At 25.5% G+C, this 22,219-nt stretch overlaps 5 protein-coding genes across 6 annotated transcripts in view; 3 read left to right on the top strand and 2 right to left on the bottom strand.

The window, feature by feature from the left end:
- Positions 1-22,219, bottom strand: part of LOC132919520 (uncharacterized) — a 113,832-nt gene that overhangs the window by 63,604 nt on the left and 28,009 nt on the right. The gene's annotated exons all lie outside the window — the stretch shown is intronic.
- On the top strand, positions 193-7,162 carry LOC132921358 (mitotic spindle assembly checkpoint protein MAD1). 2 transcript variants are annotated; one of them, XM_060984345.1, is made up of 11 exons: positions 193-703; positions 769-950; positions 1,011-1,178; positions 2,631-2,834; positions 3,046-3,176; positions 3,259-3,534; positions 3,650-3,794; positions 3,861-4,201; positions 4,270-4,442; positions 4,501-4,691; positions 6,777-7,162. In XM_060984345.1, exons 1-11 carry the CDS (start codon positions 517-519, stop codon positions 6,963-6,965), a joined length of 2,187 nt encoding a protein of 728 aa, XP_060840328.1. In that variant the 5' UTR covers positions 193-516; the 3' UTR covers positions 6,966-7,162. The 2 variants fall into 2 exon arrangements, with proteins under 2 accessions (XP_060840328.1, XP_060840329.1); XM_060984346.1 differs by having other exon boundaries at positions 581-713.
- On the top strand, positions 8,447-9,878 carry LOC132920405 (uncharacterized). Its single transcript, XM_060982777.1, has 3 exons — positions 8,447-8,803; positions 8,872-9,079; positions 9,627-9,878. The coding sequence occupies exons 1-3, from the start codon at positions 8,692-8,694 to the stop codon at positions 9,670-9,672; spliced, it is 366 nt and encodes a 121-aa protein (XP_060838760.1). The 5' UTR covers positions 8,447-8,691; the 3' UTR covers positions 9,673-9,878.
- On the bottom strand, positions 9,785-11,527 carry LOC132920402 (glucose-fructose oxidoreductase domain-containing protein 1). The gene is made up of 2 exons (XM_060982775.1): positions 11,355-11,527; positions 9,785-11,020 (listed from the first exon to the last, which is right to left on the bottom strand). Exons 1-2 carry the CDS (start codon positions 11,383-11,385, stop codon positions 9,897-9,899), a joined length of 1,155 nt encoding a protein of 384 aa, XP_060838758.1. The 5' UTR covers positions 11,386-11,527; the 3' UTR covers positions 9,785-9,896.
- On the top strand, positions 14,356-21,291 carry LOC132920404 (dnaJ homolog subfamily B member 14-like). Its single transcript, XM_060982776.1, has 9 exons — positions 14,356-14,786; positions 14,845-14,946; positions 15,006-15,072; positions 15,529-15,674; positions 15,745-15,864; positions 15,928-16,073; positions 19,943-20,049; positions 20,117-20,280; positions 20,356-21,291. Exons 1-9 carry the CDS (start codon positions 14,654-14,656, stop codon positions 20,475-20,477), a joined length of 1,107 nt encoding a protein of 368 aa, XP_060838759.1. The 5' UTR covers positions 14,356-14,653; the 3' UTR covers positions 20,478-21,291.

The raw sequence follows: 22,219 nt of genomic DNA, 5'->3' as shown, positions 1-22,219 counted from the left end.
TAGAAATTTAGATTAAACTGCAATATACTTGACGAATGAATATAAAATTCAATATGATTTGTGTGTCAACTTGTTGTACATTTGTATATTCGATGTAATGTCATATAGTTGAAGTATAACATTACCATACAAAATTATAAATGTTGTGTTTTGTAGAATTTGTTATTGCCTAATGTGAATTAGATAATCTTCAGTAATCTAGAGTCTAGACAGCAGACGCTAGATAGCTACTGCCGTTAGTGCCGTTACTGGTCACTGGAGTCATTTCTCGATTACATATTTTGTTGATTGTTTAAAGATAAATCATCGAGTTATAATGTTATTTGACGTTTATTAAATGTTTATTGGTTTTTTATTTTATTATTCCTGTATTTCGTTTTGTTAATTATTATTATTATTTATAATACATTATGGGTTTTTAATAAAAAAAATTAATAAAGTACTTTTAATTTTATGAACTTAAATAGTTTTGTATTAAATTAAACCAGCAGTTTTAAATTCTAAATCATAATCATCATGAATAAATCTAAAGATAATGATCAAACATTTGTTATTAAAATATTGGACGATTTACGATCAAATAATCGGACTAAACCATTAAGGATGCATTATGATACCAGCATGATTTCTGCAAATGATTCATTGTTATTATCAAACAAACGACGACGGTCTTGTAGTCCTGATTTACAAGAATCTATGCTCAGTATGATTAAGTATAAAAATATTATAAACTTAATATTATTATAAATATAAATTTTGTGTTTTCAGCACCTGTAACTTCACCGTGGGAATCTCGTCGTATTAAACAAGAGTTAGTTAATGCTCGTGCAGAAATTGCCTCTCTCCAGGAAAGAAATAAGACACTTTTCAACCTTAAAAAAGAATCAGACATTTTGTTTGATAAAGAAAAATCTGCTTTAGAACATAATATCAATAAATCAAAATTAATGGTTTGGAATTTTTAAATTAACACTAATATATATTTTATCATTTTGTTCTAATGATTTTAGATTGATCAGTTAGATAACAGGCTTAAAGAAATCCGATATGAAAAATCAAATTTAAAAGAAGAAAATGATAGTTTAATGAAAAAACTTGAATCATTAGTGGAAGAAAACAGGCGTTGGACATCAAATCTTGAAAAAGAAAACAAGGAACTTGAAGATAAACTTACCAGTGTAAATATTTCAACTTAATAATTTTATACATTTTTTTGTTTGAAATCTATTTAACCCCATTGGTTTTTTAAAACCATATTTATTTCATTATAACTTATAAATGACAATAAGAACTAGGGAAATAATTTAATTTCAGTTATCACACAAAAAAAGTTCGAACATTACTTTAATTTTGCTTATGATTTTTATGACTTAAGTATATAGTTTAACAAGTATTTGCTACTCACATTAATCTTCTCTGGTCTCTGAAAGTTATTTTATGGTCTATAACTTGATCAGGAAATTAATTAAACTATTCAGTTTTTTTTCTACATTATTCATATCTATGATTCATAGATGATACATTAAGAAGACATTGTATCCACGTTTTAATATACTTTGTCTTACTAATGTACACCTTTCCAAATTTGAGTTCAGAAAAATCCATTTTATGCTCTTTGCTTTAATAGTAGAGTACATTTATTTATTATTCAACTAGGGCATCAAATACACTTTTATTGATATTTTAATATTAAATTGAGTTATAGCTATGTAAAATATTAAAACTTTAAATTCTCGATACTTACTTTAAAACTAAAACATCAATTAAATCTTAAGTAATTTCCTAGATAATATTATTACTTTTGAGTTTGATAATATATTGGGTAATTCACTCTAATATTACAGCTAATAACATAAAATAGATTTTGCTGATTGTGAATTAGCCATATTATACATTATTAAGACAGAGACAACACATGCGGATAAAAAGTCTTCTTAAGAATAATGTATGTGTGTGTAATTAGTAAATACTGTGAATCATAAACAAAATTTTAATTTAAAAAATTAAAATTGTTTTATCCAAAGAGTGCCTATGATTTGTTAATTATAAAATAAATTTTATTAAAAAAAAAACCTCAAATGTTTAAATTATGTTGTAAACTTGACATATGCCTAACGTGACCATAATTTTATTACTCAAAGCGGGACACTTCTAAATTTTAATAGGAAAACCAAAATATTTTTTGCGTAAAATGACATTTATAGAAATATAGTATAACATAGTGTTTTTATTAGAAAAAAAAACATTAATTTATTATATAAAAATAACAAAAGAAAAACATAGACAAATGTTGTAATAGATTAAATTAATTGGCTAGTTTTTAATATATTTTAAATCCATAAATTCGAATTAATGACTTCAATTTTGTACTTATTTTTGTATCATTTTTATCTCTGGACTATAGACTATTGCCTTTGAGTGGTTTACAGTATAAAATTTATATGTATATTAGTGTATAGTGGACATTTTTGGGTTCTTTGGAGACAGTAGGATACAAAGCTAGAAAACGAAACGTATGGTCACGTTACATATGCCCATTTTCTACATATTTATAGTAATTTTAAGTAATTCTATGAAATCTTAATAATGCTTATTATTTAAATTAAAATTTAAATAAATAATATTTATAGGTGACTTCAGAGCTCACAAAATACCAAAATGAAAGTGTGTCAAGAAATTGTACTGATTATGAATTAAGTGAACTGAAAAAAACTCTTAGGTCAAATGAAAAATACATTGAAGAATTAACCAGCAATTTAAGGAAAAAACAAATTGAAATTAATACATTGGAAAATGATCAAGTCAAAATGAACGCTGCTAACCAAAGAATTAAAGTAATTAAAATAATTTATTATAGAAGAATATAAATAATTGGTACAATTTAGATGGTTCTTTATTTCTTGGTATATTTTTACATTTTAGTTTGAAATTTGTAACTATATCTTATTTTAGAACTTATGAATTAGCTTATTTTATTTTTTTTTAACCCCGGTTTAGTATATATGCTTTTTTAAAACTAATAAGACTAATTAATTTTATTTTTAGTGTTTGGAAAACGAATTAGCTTCATTACAAGAAAATGCTATGGTAGTTAATGCTCAAAGAGAAAAATTAAAACGGTTTAATTCTATGGAAAACGAACTTGTTTCATTAAGAGAAGAAGTAGCTATTTACAGGTGCTGATTTACTTTTTTAACTATTTTCTATTGTGAATAAATCAGTTATAAAATTATAATATTAATTTTTTTATTTTCTTAGAAATGATGTTAAGCAAACAGAAATTTTAGAAAATAAAGTTGCTACCCTTGAAAGTAAATTAAACAAACATGAAATAATCGAAAAAGAAGCAATGCAATTAAGATCAAATCTAGCAGTTAGTGAAGATCGTTTAAAAGCATGGATAGATGTTTGCCGAGAAGTCTGTGAAAATGTTACTGAAACACAGTGTTATCCAGAATATTTGCGTTACTATGTTGACAATCTAAAAAAAAAAGATTTATTTCTTGTCAATGAAAAAGGAGAATTACAAACCAGGTGAAATATTTTTAAAATAATTAATTTTTTTAATTATTATCTTTTACTATTAGAAAAGAATTATTATATATTTTCTTATAATTGGCTGTATAAATAATTAATAATATTTTTCTAGTATTGCTCGATTGGAATTAAAACTTAAACAAATGGAAGTTGAGTTGCTTAAAGCAAAAGAACAAATAGTTATTGGAACAAATAATAATAACAAAAATGAATTAATCATTAAACGGTTAAAGAAACAAATCTTCATTATTACATGGGTATATAATACATTTTATAGACTACTATAGTATATATTATATTTAATTAATAAATCAATATTTTAGGAACGTAATGATTTAAGAGAACTTTTAGATTCATTCCAAAAAGAAGTAACTGTCATAGGTAATATAAATGGCGAAGATACAAAGATGGAAGCATTAGATAAAGCTATAAATGGTTACAAATCGCGTATGAATCAAATTGAGACAGATCCATCAATGTATGTTCCTACTGATAGTAGTAAACGTTGGATTGAAGAAAAAAATACTCTTTTAAAAGAAAAAGATGAACTTATTAATAAATGTAAACAATTGGAAAACAAATGTATTGATTTAAATGATCAAATAGATCATAGAGCTTTGAAAGGAGATTTTAATTTAAAAGAAACTAAAGTGTTACACTTCAAGTATGTAACAGATCATTCATCGCATATCAAGTTTCAACAATTATCTAACTTTTTAATAATTTTTATAGAATGAATCCCGCATCTGAAGGATTCAATCATTATCAAAATGAATTGGCAAAAGCTAGACAAGAAATAGAAAAATTGAAGGAACGTATTAAAGCTATGAATGAAGGTATTTCTATGAATCTTACACAAGTGGTTGATAATAGAGTTGAAACAAATGCATCCCAGGAATTAGAAGGTTAGTATATTTTTTCAATTAAAATAACTTATAGTACATGACATTTATTACACTTTAGGACTTAAAGAAAAATTGAAATCTCAAGAAATTCAAAATCAAAGGCTACGTGAAGTTTTTAAAAAGAGTAGTCAAGAATTTAGAGAGTCTGTTTACACATTGTTAGGTTTTAAGGTTGATGGACTTCAGAATAATATGTATAGACTGACAAGTCAATTTGCTTTTCACGAGGAAGACAACTTAATGTTCCAAGTATTTATTTTTATTTTTTGTTTGAAATTATTTATTTGCAATCTATAGGTACTTACTTCTTTGTGTACAATAAGAAAATGAGTAAATTTAATGTTACAGTAGTCACCGTTTATTAGACTCACTTTGGGACCCGACAATTTGAGTCGATTTACCAAATGAGTCAATAAGGCGAATGGCTCAAAAAAATTTTAAAAGTGCTTAAATTTAAAATCGTATTTACTTAAAAATATGTATTGAGATTCAAGGTATGTATAAAAATAAAAATCTAGCTATACGCAATTAAAAATAAAATAATAAAATAAATAAATTTTTTGATAAAAATCAATATAACCTTGATTGGATTTTCCCTTCTTCAGCCAACTTCATAAGATTTATGTTGCTCGAATACATCAAAATCGCCTCTTTGCTGAATCCCTCTACGTAAAATTTGAAGCGCTTCTAGCGTTTGTTTAGTTTTGTACCGACTTATTTATAACACGTTTGTTCAATGTATGTACATACATATTTTATTTATTTATCTAATTGTCAAATGACCCTATTAACCGGTGTGTGAGTTGAATAGACAAATTTTTTGCTGTGTGTTATTATATGTGTGAATCGGGACCAGCCGTTTTGAGTATAATAGACGAATGAGTCAATTAACCGTGAGTTCAATAAGCGGCGACCACTATACTTCTAAAATTTAACATGAAAGGTGTAAAAAAGAGACACATATGACTTGCTGACCTAATCTAAACATAAATTATTTTCTTTATTAAGAGTAAGAACAAACTCAGTGGTTGACAAAAATACATTCTAGTTCACATATCTTTCCCTACTATGGCTGCCACCTCACTTTTCTAACATGTTAGCCCCCACTTGAACAGCTACCTGTTGTGACCGTGTATCATAAATTATCATTATTGAATCGGCTAACAAGGGGTCAGTAAACGTTCAGAGCTCAATTGCTGATGCACAAACCATGCTGTTTTTATGCTAAATATAGTATAAGAGTTGTGATCATGTGGTTTTATTTTGTTTATTAAACACTGAATAGCTTTCTTAGTCATGTATGTTCTAAACATCAATTTGGGTTACTTAGTAGAATATTTGTATGAAGTTGGGAGATATTCTATTATGTTGATATTGTATTTTATAACCAATTATGACGTTCATTAAAGAGGGGGTTGTATTTTATGGTTTTTATTTTTAGGTATTTGTGTAATAAGTTGTAAGTAACAGATTGAAGTATTTAGTAACTGGCTGAAGACAAATAAATTAGAATGTTAGATAATTTAGACTCTTATTATTAAAATTTAGAAAAGATGTAATGTTTTTGTTTATTGGTGATTCTGTTGGCATTCTATAAAAGTATGGTTAACATGTTCATTTTTTGGGAGCCTTTTAGAATTATTTTTTCTATGACTGTTGTCTATGCGCTTATTATTCAATGCAATTATGTTTTGATTGTCTTTTATTTGTTTCTAATAGTAATTTAATAAAGTATTTTTTTATAGAAAAAAACTCTTAACCTTACTAGTTTTTTACTATTATAACATCCATGTTAAATTAATGATTATTCGGTATCTTATCTTCTTTTATCTGATATTGAAGTGAAATAGGGCTTTCTGGCGGTTTCTTAAAGGCTTTTAATCAATAGCTTTGTAAAAGTCAGATGTGAAGGTTTGTAGCAAAAAAATATTGTTGTATGGAACTTTTGATCAATTATGTTTATGATTCGATTCGACATAAGTAAGGGATTTATTGTCGTTAAGGAAATATCTGTCATTAGTATTGGATTTATCACTGATATGGGAGGTTTTTTTGACACTATATGCGAAACTGGAAAAATTAGCGGTGAGAGAGTTAAGTTTTTGAAATAATATGGTTAAAAAGAGTACATATGCTTAATTAATGGTGTAAAAAGTAGCTCTGGGTTGTTGGAGAAATTGTTGGACTGCACTGAAATAAAATTATTACTTATTAACTGGAGTATGTTTTTTAAAATAGGAAAATATAAGTAGAACTTAATGTAATACTTGGTAATAATATATACATATTTAATGGCACACTGTGAACCATAATTAACTGATATTTTTTTTTCAGTTAAATGAAGGTTCAATGCATTTATTAGAAACTCCTTTTTCAAAAACTATTGAAGAAATGATTGCCTTACATCTTGGTCAACAACGCTCAATACCAGTTTTACTATCTAGTCTGACTATTGACTTGTTTAGTAAACAAAGTATGATCATGACTGCTGATTCGACACGGCTTGAATCAGCCATTAATTAGACTAAAAATTCAACATAACTTGAATTGGCCTTCTATCAATGTTTATTTTATAATAAATTTAAAATGTAAAAAATATCAAATATATAATATATATTTATTATTATGTATAATATATAAATTGACTTGCATCAAAAAATAATTTATACATTTTTGCATTACATATTTTTAAATAAATTATTTAATTAATAATACATTCAGCCATGCTTTGTAAGTTATTATTTTTCAATCTAATAAACTCCATTATCTTTTATGGTTTATTTTTGGAAATAAAAAATAGTGTGATCCATAAATAATTTTCTCATTTTCTTATAATTTAAAAATGAAAATGGTAGATATTTGAAATTTTCATTTAATGTATAAAATTCTATAAATGGTAAAATTTTTAAAATATCTTGAATACTTGTGAGATACATGTATATAAATGTCAGTAAAAACAATTTTTACTCAGTTAAAGGTTTTAACATATGAATGAAGTTTATCTTTATAAACATTTTAAGTTCAAATTTGATGTTTAAATGAAGATAATGACTAGTTATTTTGATATAATTTAAAAATTTTATTCACAGGTATTTATAGTGTATATAATTATATTTTATACACATAATAATATTTTCAAATGCAATGTTTTCAGCAAAATTAACTTGATTTGTTGTATTATTATAGTAAAACAAATTACTTTAAAAGCAATATATATTATGAATATAAAATATATTCATATAGTACTATAGGTTCAGAATCGTATGCAATGATTCATAATTGAGTTCAAACTCAACACACATTACAGTAACTTACTATTCACTCCTCAATGAGTAATTCTGCAGTACAGTAGTCGTCGAATAGATCACTGTAACAGATGAGTTAAAGTTGAATTCAGAATGTATCATTGTATATGAAAAATGATTCTGAATGGAGATGGTCTGTCGCCTTATTTAAATAAATTTATTTTAAGATAATAAAAATGTCAGTGATTTTGTCAAAATTTGAACTTCAAATACTTTTTTAACAACTTGTGCATACAATTTATGTATGTTTAAGGTTTTTTTTTATTAACTATTCTAATAAGTTTTAAGGAATCTTGCATTAAATTTCTAAGTCTTTTGACCTGGTGAACATTTTTTATCGATAACAATTAAAAAAATTAAAAATTTCTCATGCCTATTTTTATGGCTGAAAATGAGTCAAAATTCAAAGATTCTTCAAAGACTGTAGTATACGAGGGTATCGGAAAAACATAGACCGTAGACTGATATTTTTTAAATGTCAACTACCTATGTGAAAAAAATACATAATGTCTGTACGTCTATAGTAGTAAAATATAATAAATAGTACACGTGAAAAAATATTTTAATATTTTTAATTTTAATGTTTTGTCATGATAGTACACATATCGGACTAATGGGCTATATACAATATACGCCGTTTCTGTGGTAAAATTATTTAGGTTTGTAGATAACACTATCTATTCGTATGTATTTGTATTATTGAATTCGGTATGAATTCAACTGATTCAAGAGTAAAGTTGTGATCGATAATTTTATACTATCAATTAAATATATTTAATTTTTATTACGAATTACGAAATACGATAATATCAAATGTCAGTTTACAATATTGACTACATAGTACATTAATGCCATTCAAGGCGCAAAACGTACGTGTCGTAAGTGCTTTCGTGATAAATAATATATTTTTATTTCGTCAAGATTGAATCTTAAACAAAATAAATATGATGAGTAATAAAAAACCTCCTATACCACAATGTCCTATAGTGCCAGTTGAAGAAGAGATCGAAGAAGATTTAAAAACAATAGATGAAACAGAGGCTCCACTGTTGACAGGTAAGATATAACTAAAATAGTAGAATATACCTTAATATCAAAATCAAAATATTGAAATACTTTCATAGATGATGCTAAGGTCTTATTAGAATCTATTGGGACTGAAGTTATTAAAAATGATACACAAGAAACAGCTCAAAAGCTCGTCGATAATGTGGATGAATTAGAACAAACAATAACGGCATTAGATAAGAAGTATAATGCTTTGATGAGCTGTGAAAAAGAATTGGAAGAGATCGAGGAAGAAATTGATAAACAGATTAAAGAAATGACCAAGTATGACATTTTTCATTAAATACAATACCTATTAATATTGTTTAATGTCTTTATAATTAAAATTCATACTAAACCTAGATAAATTACAAATATCATATATAGTAATAAATTAATTTTAAAAAATCTACAAATTACTTACTTTAATAAACACCAAAAATCACTGACAATTAAAATACCTTATTGATTAACTTTAGCCTTATTGGTAAGCTAATAAAAAATATTTTATGACCAAAGTAGCTTTACAATCATATGAATCACTATTTTAGATTAAATGTTAAACATAGATTGTGCCTTAGAATGAGAATTATTTTAAATCTTCAGAAATTATTATAAATAGAAGGAATAAAATAATTAAAAATAATTATAATATGTACTAGTTTTAACAAAGTTATAGCCATTTTTGGTAAATTTAACATTTAAAACCAATGTCTTAAGAAGTTTTTCAATCTTAACAATGAAAGATGAAGAAGTTGGATTACTGTGACTACAGTTCTATACTGAATATTATAAAGATTAAATTGTATCTTAATTTCACTTTTTGTTTCAGTTACATATCCGAAATTCAATCAAATCCTACTCCTGCAGTAAAGTAAACACATTTAATTATAATTTATTAAATGGACCAATAATTGAATAATTACTTCTATTTTTTTATTTGTACAATTTTAAAAATATTACTTATAAAATGTTATAATAAAAATGAGATCTTGTTAAAAAGATTAGTTATATTTTGTTATAAAACGTATACAATAAAAATATGTTTTTTAAGTAAAAATGCCAATAAAGAAATCAAATTATATGTTTATATTTTTATAAATTACATGGACATGCCACTTTTTCTTACAGCAGCACTCAGTAAAGGATTAGGATCTGGTTCTTCTGTTATTACTTCAACTTTTACCCATTCTTTGTTTCTACTAGAAGACCGTATTGCATCTATCACTGCTTGAACATACAAGCTGTCTTCAAAAGTGGCTGCAGATGAAACGGGTTCTTTTACCCAGCCTCTTTTATCTTCAACTGGCAAAAATGCTTCTCGTAAAGCACTAATCATTTTTAACAAACCTTTCATACAAGGTCTAGGCATGATATCTGCGGAAACCACATTTATTGCATCTGACTTTTGCAAGTCTTCCACATCTAAATACAATACTTCGTCTTTATCCTTATATAAATCTCCACCTTTGACAATTAAATTACCTTCAGTGCCACACATAAGCACTTCTTGTACATAAGTTCCAGCAAGGTGATTATTTAATGTAACAGTAACTAAAGACCTGTCTGCCATTTCCATTTGAAAAGTACAAAAGTCTGGACTAGTAACTTGCCTTACACCTGTAGTACACTTAAAATCTTTATTGAATGTTTTAACAATACCATGAACGCGGATAGCTTTTTGATCAGTTAAATATGTTACCAAGTCTATAACATGACTTCCAACTAAAGTTAAGACCCCACCGCCCATTGTTTTATCACATAACCAGTTAAAATTATCTCCATACAAACGACCCATTTGTACTTTGACATCGCATAAAAACACATTTCCAATTTTATTTTCAACAATTTGTTTTTTCATTTGTACAAATGCTGGTAAGAATCTCAAGCTATGGTTGACAACTGATATAAGTGAAGGATAATATTGAGCAGCATGTACCATTTTAATAGCTTCACTCTGACATAAACCAGCTGGTTTATCACACAAAACATGTTTCCCAATACCCAATGCTTTGACAGCTATTTGTGCATGAAGGTTTGGAGAGCATACAATGAAAATGAGATCTACATCTTTTCTTAGGAGTACATTATCAATTTTGTTGGTCCAAAAAGGTATTTGAAGACGTTTTGCAGCTTCTTCAGCTTCATTCATAGTGCGTCCCCATAGTGCTTCTACTTTGAAACCCTTATCACGCAAAAAGGGTACGATTATTTCAATAACTTTACCTGTTGAAATAATAAATGCATGAATTACAGATAGAATATTTGTTATTTGTTAACTTATTAATTATATTCTTTAGATGGTTTGTATATTTTCAGAACTAAAAGTCTGATAATCTTTAAAGTTTTTCTTTTAATATAGTTTATAATGTTTATATATTAAGATTTACGAACGTATAAAAAATGATGAATTTTATTAAAAAATAAGCAGTTAACCTTAAAATAAAACTATCAATTGAAAAATAAAACAATATTATTATTATTCAAAGTTTCAATTTTAAACTAAATGTTGTTAATTAAAAATGTATATTAAATACAATTTTATGTTAATATAAGTTACCTGTTCCAAAAACACCAATGCCCGGCAACATTCTCTAAACGAGAAGTCTTTAGAGTACTTATTTTTATTAATATTAAATCATTAAAAATTTTAAATTGAATAAATTTTATATTTTTAAAAAAAAAACCAAAAATAATTTTATTCCAATGAGTTTCTATTCTATTTTTTTGTGATAATATTATAATCACGTCTAAATATATATAAATATAATATATGAGTATATTAATATCTTTACAATATAATATACCTCCATGAGCATAATGTCTTGTATTGTTCAAAATTGATAAGGAAATTGAAAATATCAAATTATCACTGAAAGCTACAGCTGATCCTGATGGCTGATACCTGTCCTGTCGGCTGTCGATTTATTCAAATTCTACTTGTATTCGTTTATTATGGTGAAAACTGAAAATGTGAATTGGGATTCTATTCTAATATTCTATAGGCCATGGCATGACAAAATACATGTATTTTGTCATGGACTGTAGGGTGTAGAGGTGTAAATTTGTAGAAATTAACTCAAATATTTTCCATTTATTTCTTCTATTTTTTCTTTTATAATATTATAATTTATAAGCAAAGATTACGGTCTTATAGCACTTGATTATAGATTTATTAATTATACTATGTACACCGTAATATATGTAGTCTATGGATTCGTATTTCATCATGTAAATTGGTTCTTTAAATCAATTCAGAATGCCCCCGTTCTGATTGACTGTGTCTGTAAAGTGTAAGTTGTCCAATGTCGTGTACCTATCTAAGTATTAATTACTAATTCGTAATCTAAACGCTAGTCCATATTCTGAATTCCGGACATGTCTTGATCAGAATTAAGAAATAACAGTCAACATTGAAGAGTTAAATGCATGTGACATCAAGCCATAACAACTAATAAGCAGTGACGTACATACCGTTCAAACCCCCCAGTACTAAAAAAAAAATTGTGATATTATTGATGAATCTTATTATTAATCATCCGTGTATACAGTATACACAAACATACGTCATAACTCATAATAATATGACTATTGAGTAATGAGTATACACTAGACTACCAACAACGAAAAAAAATTTTATAACGAAATTATGGGAGCCGTATATCAATCAAAATATACATTAATAAATAAATGTCATCAAATTTTGATCGTACACAGTCAGTTAGTTGCTTGCGGACATAAATACATATTAATATTGTCATTATTTTGACCGACTCGATCGAACAACGGAGAAAAAACCGATGACGTTATAACCGTTGAATTTCGCGTGAACGACAATAATAGGGTGAAATGGATTCTATTTTTATAGCACTATTGTAAATGACCATTGCAATGCAAACGTCTGTTATTTCAACCAAAATATACCAATCTTTTGTCAAATATAGGTACAGTCGGTACAGATGGATCTAATGATGCGATTTAACTTCTGAAAAATGATTTGAATTCCTTATACCTATCTACTTGAGAACGATCAGACCACTTTTTAAAATTTAGATCTCTAACTTCTTTAAATTTAGTTAGATTATTAAAAAAATTAGGATAATTTAAGTGTTGATTATACCTTATTGAAAATTTAAATTTTAAAAAGTGGTCTGACCGATCTCAAGTAGACATATTAAGGAATCCAAATCATTTTTCAGAAGTTAAATCTTAATTTTCGTATGTTGTAAGAAGCTTTGAAAGATATTTCTGAATGGAATGACAATGATACATCTGAAAAAAGCAAGACGACTTAGAATCTCTAAGTTAAATTCAGAATTTATTATTTGTTTGTTTGTTTTGAATAAAGTATTTGCAAAGAAGCTATGTCATTGGCACAAAACACAAAACAAGAACTTAAAGACATAACTACATAAGATTGAATGCTGAAAAAGAATTTGGAGACATTTTTGAACGTGTAAAATCACTGGCTGAGAAAATTGACATTGCGATAAACAGTGGCGTAATTATGGGGGGGGAAAGAGGGGGCACTTGCCCCCCCTGACAATTTTTTGAAAGCTAAAGGTATATATTTTAACTGACGGGGAGGGGTGTCAGGGTTTTGATAATAATAAATATATTACATTCATTATACATTGCCCCCCCTAGATTTTTTCCCAGTTACGCCACTGGCGATAAACATGCTAAGAATATTAAAAAGACGATCCAGAAATATACAATTGTATCAATTATTCAAGTATCAGTATTTATTTCATACATAGACAAATTCATTAATGAGGTATGTTTAATTTAAATAATAGTTTAATTTAATGTTGTAATTAATTTTAATAGGGAAGACTTAATGGTCTAGCTATGCTCTCGATCAACAAAAACGATTCAATTACTCCTGATGAACTATGAAGTGCTGGTTGAACTATCCAATAAAAAAAGGAGACTAGAATTTTTATTATAAATAATTAATAATATAATATATATAATATTCTGTACATACTATGTGCATATTAAATAGTATTTAACTGTCATGAGTTATGTATTAATATTTATACGTGTAATATGTTTGATTGTTATGAAAATGGGTAGTTTTAAAGAGAAGGTTTTAGTGTTGGTTATTTTTTTACCCCCCCCTCGAGCAAATTTGAATATACGCCTGCTAATAAGTAATAACGATCAACAGCATTTCATGAGTTTGCAGTAAACATAATATAAGTAGAGGACAGTGTTTTAAACGTCGGCAATCAAGAAATTTATTTTGTGTCGAATGAAAATAAATAGTGGCATGATGTATTTAACTTTGACGCTTTATTGAGGCATCTGGTAATCTAAAATATACATATTATATGAATGAGTAATTTAAATCCCAATTTAGGTGTTAACTAGTTCCCCACGGTCCTCTAGATCCCCCGTCAATTAGATCCCGGTATTATATAACCAAACTAATGGGGGTCTAGTTTCTAGGGGATCTGGGGAACCATACATAAACTGTAGTCTTAGATTCACTATCGATCAGCTGTTTTGAGTCTTGATTAATTCTGTCTATCATTACTTCCATATCTTCAATTTTGTTCTTGTTTCTTTTATTAGTTGTATTCTTCATTTTTATAAATTGTTATTTCTTAATTGTTTGTTGCTCGTGTTTGTAGCACATTTTTCATGCTATACTTTTTATATTTACACTGGTAAATATAATCTTTATAGACGGCACTACGTTAAACCTACTACTAAATTTAAAATGACATAGGTGTATTTTTGGTTTTAACTTCGTGTATTCTACTAACTGAGGAATATATGTGCATGTTTTAAAAGTTCCACCAATATTTGAATAGAAATTTTAATTCTTACCAATCACAAATACAATTAATCATGGAAGTAAACAAAGATGAAGCTTATCGCTGTTTAGATCGCGCTGAATATTATATTGGTGAAGGCGATGTTGAAAAAGCAGAAAAGTTCATAAATAAGAGCAAAAAACTTTTTCCAACCTCTGAAGCGGATGGCAAGTACTTCTGTGTTTCTTATATTTTATATTATTTATGCATTTTTTTTTTGTATAGAACTATTAAAAAAATTAAAAACTCAAGGTTCAAAAAAACATACAACATCAAATGTTAAACCTGATGGACAAAATGCTAAAAAACGTAAAAATACGCCTCCAGGTATTTAGGTCCCAATTAATTTCTTTTTGTTCATTGACTAATATTTATTTTACTTATAGGTAGTCCCAGAGGAGAAAGAGCTAATCAGCCAACTTATACAAAAGCACAATTGGACACTGTCAAAAAGTAATAAAATATAATTTTATTTAATTAATTCTGCATAACTATACTGATTACATAACAATAATTAGTAAAGGTTAAAATGTATTCTGGTACCTTTATTCAATGATATAATTTATTCCTTAACAGGATAAGTGTCACAAGACACATTGACCCTATGTACTATTTGTTAAAATTATGTTTCTCAAATTCAGTAAGTTGCCTAAAATTTACTTTGTTTTACAGACAAATTTCTTTGATTTCCATAATATAACACAATTAAACATAATAACATGTAATATACTAGTTTCGGAGATCCTATGTGGCAACAAAAATAAGTACTATATATTTAGCCTGAAAATCATATATGATGCTATTAACAGATCTCATCATAGAGTCAATAAACTCTGTGGCACTTTAATCAAAATTCAATTATTTTATTAACTTGTTAAGGATTTTTATTACATTTGTTTTTACTTATAGAGTTAACAACTGCAAAGATTTTTATGATGTGCTTAGCATAAAAAAGGATGCTACTGATACTGAAATAAAAAAAGCATATAAAAAATTAGCCTTAGTATTGCATCCAGATAAAAATCATGCACCTGGAGCTGCTGAAGCATTTAAAAGTGTGTAATTTTATTTTAATATGATTTCATAGGTAAAAAATTCATGTTTTTTTTTCTGTCTTAAAATTAGCTGTGGGTAATGCTGTCGCCACATTAACTGATGCAGAAAAACGAAAACGTTATGATATGGTTGGTCACGAAAATGCTACATCAGATCATGTACACAGAAATTATGATCATGGATTTGAATGTAAGTATATATTTAAAACACTATTAAGGTGCCATGTGTATTAAGAAAATATTATGCTTGCAGCGGATATTACAGCTGAACAATTATTTAATATGTTCTTTAATGGAGCTTTTCCAACAAGACAAGGACCAATGACAAACCCATACTATACTCGATCGTTTTCAAGACGTTGGCCACCAGAGAGTGATAATGATAATCATCAACAACAGGTAACAGTTTTTATAATGAATCAGCTATTTATTTTATTTTTTAAATTAATAGCTTTATACTTTTTTATTCCAAATATATTTTTAATTCATCATTATTTAGCTACTAAATAAGAAAGATATTGGCTGATTGGCCTGAGCCTACTTGGCTTTCTAGCAATTTTAAGGATCATTATTTTTATTTTAAAATAAGTATCCCAATTTTAAAAGGAAAATATCCTGTTTCTTTATATAAATATAATTCTATATATTTAAGTAATTATTGACTAACATTTTTCTTCCTATATTTAGCTGCTTAAATATTCTTAAACAAATAAAAATAAAATAAATTTAGTATAATAACGGCTTTTTATGATTATACATGTAATAATCGGTATGGACAGTTGGAATTATCAAAATATATTTATTTATAGTCAACATATAGACAACATTAATATTATTTAACAATGAAATAAATAATATTAAATCGTCTGTGTCCACAAAATGCATGTAAATGTGTGTTTTCAAGACTGGACATTTTTAAAACAAAACATAAGTAATTTATCGATTTAGAACTCAATATTATAATTATAATAATATCAAAAGATAAAGGAGATAAGGTTGGGATTAATTTTAAACCTACTGATTAATTGTTTGACTTATTATGTTATATGCAATGAAATCAATTATAATTTAATATAGTAACATATAAATTAAAAATTATTTTATTTTTTTGTTTTAGTCTGATGAACCATCAATAATATTACAAATTTTCTTCTATATTGGAACCATAATTTTTAATTATATTTTAAGGAAAATAACTTAAATGTTTTATATTTATAAGTAGCTTAACTAATTTTATTATATTTACAAGTGTTTAGACTTGAAATGAAGAAAGTATAGGAACAATCAATCATGACTTATTGGGGGTTATATCTTGAAATATTAAGATTTTACTTTTTACCTTTATAAATGTGTTAAAACTAAACTTTCAACATTGTCTCCCACTTGATCCATGCATACATATTATAATTTATAAGTATTGTTGGATAGATATATTATAAATATTTAACTGTTTGTCATTGTTAGAATTATGTACATCAATATATTACTGACAAATATTTTCTATTTAAATTCCAAATTTACGAAGTGTCATCAGTGGGTGGCTTCTTCACTCAAGATTTTCCTCCTGTAATATTATAGCCTATATTCTTATTGTGCCTTGTGTACAGATTGTATATATATTAATAAAAAAAAAAAAAAAAAAAAAATTCCAAATTATCAAATATGATATCCATTTGAAAAATCTATAGGTGTTTTATTTTTATTTATATACAATAAAGGTAATGGGCTTTATCAAACAGTTATTTCCAAAAAATATAAATTACATATTCATAAATAAAACTTAAATTTTTTTTAAGTTTAATTACTAGCTCATTTTAAGTGAACATATATGTATACATATATAATATTAATATATAAAATGTATGCGATTATGATGAATTGTTATTCATGGTTTCAAAACATATTATATAATGGTGTTCAATTTTTGTTTAATGTGTTTTAAAATTAGTATAATTATTTAAATATTTATAAAATGTATATATATATTTTGTAATGATATTCCTGTAAGAAGTCATAAATTATATTATAAAGTTATTAAAAATAATTATTTGTTCTATTATTTTAATGTACATGGTTTATGCTTCTTCCCTTTAGCTAGATTGATTTTTTCATGAGATTGTTATGTAATATTTAAATCATATATATATAAATTTATTATGAAATGCAATTTTAGTTAAAGTTCAATGCTCATAATAATAAATAATTTATTTGTAATAAGTAGGGTATAGAACAGGGGTCACCAACTAATTTCGATGGAGATCTGTTTTGAAACTTACCATACTGGCCGTGGTCCCTAACAGTTTTAATAATTTACACATGTTAATTAATACATATTTTTTTAAATTAACATTTATATTGATTTATTTATGCATTTGTTCAATACAGATTAATTTAATTTTTTGTCATAATATAAATTGTATATGATACACTTATAATTTTTATTTATTTATATTATAAAAATTTTAAAATTTATTCTGCGGATAAGGGTCTATAAAAAAGTGTTTGCAGTCCACATGCATAAATCTTTAAGTTTTTACTTATCATAATATGATAATAGAGATATATAATATAGATATTATCTAAGCATAATATGTTGTTTTATAATAGTAAAAAATGTAGAGAGTTCGTTCAACACAGAATTTATTAGAAAAAGTTTTATTTTTAATATTTCAAGTTTTAGGGAATATTTAGTTTCTTTAGAATATCTTGTCATATTCTATTAATGAGAGAAAAATTACTTAGGTATATATTTTAATTTTCAATTATTGTAATTTTAATTTTGAGATTTACCTTAGCATTTTTTTTTCTTTTATAGTACAATGGATTTTTGTTCTGTTTTGCAATTATTTTATTAGTTTTTAACCATGGATGGAATAATAATTTATTAAAAACTAATATTGCAATTAAACTTATAAATAAATTTAAAAAGTAGAAAAGTAGAAAATTGATAATAATAAAAACAGTTATTTATTATACATTTAGTAGTTTCTAATCCATGACTCAACATGATCCAGGTTCTTTTGGAATGTAAATGGAGTATAATTATAATCTTTAAGTTTATTACTTACCAACTATAAATGTTTCCATTTTTTGAAAAATAGATAAATAAACATTCAAATTTTCAAGGCAGTTTCAATTTTAATTGTGATTGGTTTAAACTTAATTAATTGTAATTTATAATATTAATTATTATTATATCCAATTAACTGTTTAATATAGGGTTATTTTTACTTAAGTATCCTAAAAATATTCTGTACACATTAAAACTTCAAATAAAAGATATAGATATGTTAACTGTATTAAATTATTAAATATTTATATTTTTAGTCATGTTTTTTGATTTACCGTTTAGTTTTTGATTCAGGAAATTTGATTATTTTATTTTCTAATGAATATTTATTTTAACAGTGAAATTATTTACATAATATATTATTATTATATAATAATACAATATTAATATTTTATGGTTATATTGCAATGTCTATCATTAAGGATGTTTCCTTGTTTTGGTAGACACAAGTCTCAAAAAAAAAAAAAAATAAGTTACTAAAAGTATCTATATACAGTGGTGGATTTAAGGGGGGCTGAAGGGCCTTGGCACCCCCTATTGGCATAAGTTAAATACACATATTTGTATGTATTTATTAATTACTGAAAAATTTAAGATTTGCGTTTTGGACTATGCCCCTCCCCCCAATTAAATCCTGGATCCGCCACTGTCTATATATATATTACTTAAAATATAATTATATATATATATATATATATCTTATTTAAGTATATTTATTTTACTTGACAACTAATATAATTGTTATTTATAATACTAGAAGTTTTGGTTAAACAAATATTTTTGTTTTACTTTTGTTATTTTTATCATATAAAATATTTGAGGATTTTTTGTAATAGTATTAGATATTATAAGCTATTAATAAAAACTTGATAAAGGTTGAAATTTTAAGTTTAAAAATTGTTGCAATCAATAAATATATATTATATATAGAGAGAATAACTTTAAAGTATTATAAATAAAGAATTTATAAGATTATTTTGTATTAATAGGTATTTCTGGAAAAAAATACTTGAGTTGTATATAATTATTTGATATTTTGTTGGTGATAAAATTCAACATATTTAACAGAAATGGCGTTTATATTTTATTATTTTAGGCCTCCTTTAGTTAGGTTTTTTTAAGAACAATATTATATGAATGTTTGATTGGCTTTAATAAAATGTATATTTTTAATATTACTATATTATTATATTTATAGGAATCATCAAGTATATATTTTCAACTGTTACCAATTCTTCTCCTACTTCTGCTATCATTGTTTTCAAACTTTTCTTATGACCCCGTGTATACTCTAAAACATTCCCCGTAAGTATTTTACATTTAAATTAATTAATACATGAATGTGTACATTTTTTTTTATTATTATTATTAGGAAGTATCCTGTTCTTCGTCGTACATCATTCAGAGACATTTCATATTTTGTGAAAGATAACTTTCATACTGACTATACAGGCGATTTAAGACGTTTAGAGCATACTATTGAAGAAGATTATATAAATACAGTACGCACAAAATGCATACGTGAAAAAGAATACTGTTAGTAACACTAAGTTTATCAATTTAATATATTCAATAAACTATATTTTATTATATTTAATCATGATATTTTAGATGAGTCATTAATGTGGAGAGCACGTTTAGATGATGATTCTACATTATTCAATAAAGCAACTAAATACCAAATGAAATCTTGTGAGGAGTACCAAACATTGATGAAACAAAAATATAAATAAAGCTATTTTCTTTAATACCACTTAGTTTTGTTTTTTTTTTTTTATGTAAAGAGTCATTTTAGATGTTTACAATTCATAAAATATATACACTGTGTAGAATTTCACATTTTAGTTCAAGTTTAATTATTTTTTTCTTTTCAAAATTATAAAGGAAATAAGTAATATTTCTTTTGATAGTTGTATTATTATATTTAAATTAGAATATTGTAGTTGGTGTGTCAAGTTAGGTATGCATTTTTTTTTAATTATTATTATTATATTTGGAATTATTATTGTAAAAGACAGTGTTAAGAAATAACTTTTTTTTACTTGATTGTGGGATATATTTATGAGTTATTCATTTTAGCAATCCTTATTAATATATTAATTTATATTATTCGACAATTAGTAGAAGTATATCAAAAAAATATTTGAACCTCAAATACAAAATGGATAAAATGTAACTACTGACTATATAAATATTACTTAGGAATATACAAATTCTTAAGAATACAAGTATTATTTAACAAATATCATATATTTATTTATAAATAAAATATTACTTGAAATTAGTTAGCTTAACTGTGTGTGATTTGTTGGCGTTTATGTTTCTATTTATTTACTTTATTATTTTATTGTTTTATTATATAAGATTATTTAGAGAATTGTTTGTTTTAAAATTATAATCATTTTTTGATTATTGTGTTAAATTAATAGTTAAATAATATTTTATACAAAACTTTGGTGTTAATAAATACATATTTATAATACCTATGCATGTATTTAAAAATATAGATAATCATAAATCATAATAAAATATAAAAATAAAACTTTATTTGTGTAATGCATTATTCTTGAAATGTTAAGTAAGATTATTCCTAAATCAAAATTTTAGTCTTATAATTAGACATTAGTAGTTTAATAATATGCTACTTTGTGACACAATATTGCCTTTATCAAAACTTTTGTTATTTTATATGTTGTCTGGTACTTGCCTACCTACATTTCATATAGTGGTGCAACATGAAACTTGTTGGCCCCAGGGCTTATATAAGATGGGAGCCCCCTTTAAACACAGACATTAAATTATTAAATAACGATTATATATTGTACTTTGATATTGCGAAGAAAAGCTTAAAATTTGTGATTTTAGTTATTTGGTTTTACTGATCATTAGGGCTGGGATTTTAATGCCCCAAAAAACCCCGAAAAATGTCCTAAAAAAAATGCTTTTATGACCTAAAAACTAAATAATGCCCTAAAAAAACCAGAAAAATGCAATCATCGGACGTCGATTTTACCGATTTAAGATTATTTAATAGGAAATGCGGGTAGAGGTTACTCAAACCTTGTCCGATAATATAATACGAATTACGAGTACCTACTTATAATCTGTTATATTTATTTAAAAACCATGTTGGTGTAAAAATCTTAAAATCTTAAAATAAAATTTCAAATTCATTTTGGTTTCCAAAAACTCAAAAAATGCTCCAAAAACTCTAAAATGCCCTAAAAATTAAAAAAATGACCTAAAAACTAAAAAATGCAAAATAAACTTTCTTATTCTCATTCAAATGTACATAAAACAAATTTGTGACAAGACGAGCATTGCACAGTAAGCTTTGAAAAACAATGCAAAGTGCATCGAAATCCCAGCCCTACTGATCACCTTCATTTTTTTTTAACTGCCAATCTAATGTAAGTTATGTCTTTTGCTTCATGATATTTGTTACCATATAAATAAACATATTTATATTTTGATT

This window comes from Rhopalosiphum padi, chromosome 2 (assembly GCF_020882245.1).
Source record: "Rhopalosiphum padi isolate XX-2018 chromosome 2, ASM2088224v1, whole genome shotgun sequence".
NCBI classification, from domain to species: domain Eukaryota; kingdom Metazoa; phylum Arthropoda; class Insecta; order Hemiptera; family Aphididae; genus Rhopalosiphum; species Rhopalosiphum padi.
Note: the sequence above shows the minus strand (reverse complement) of the source record. Positions and strands in the feature narration are given on the sequence as shown.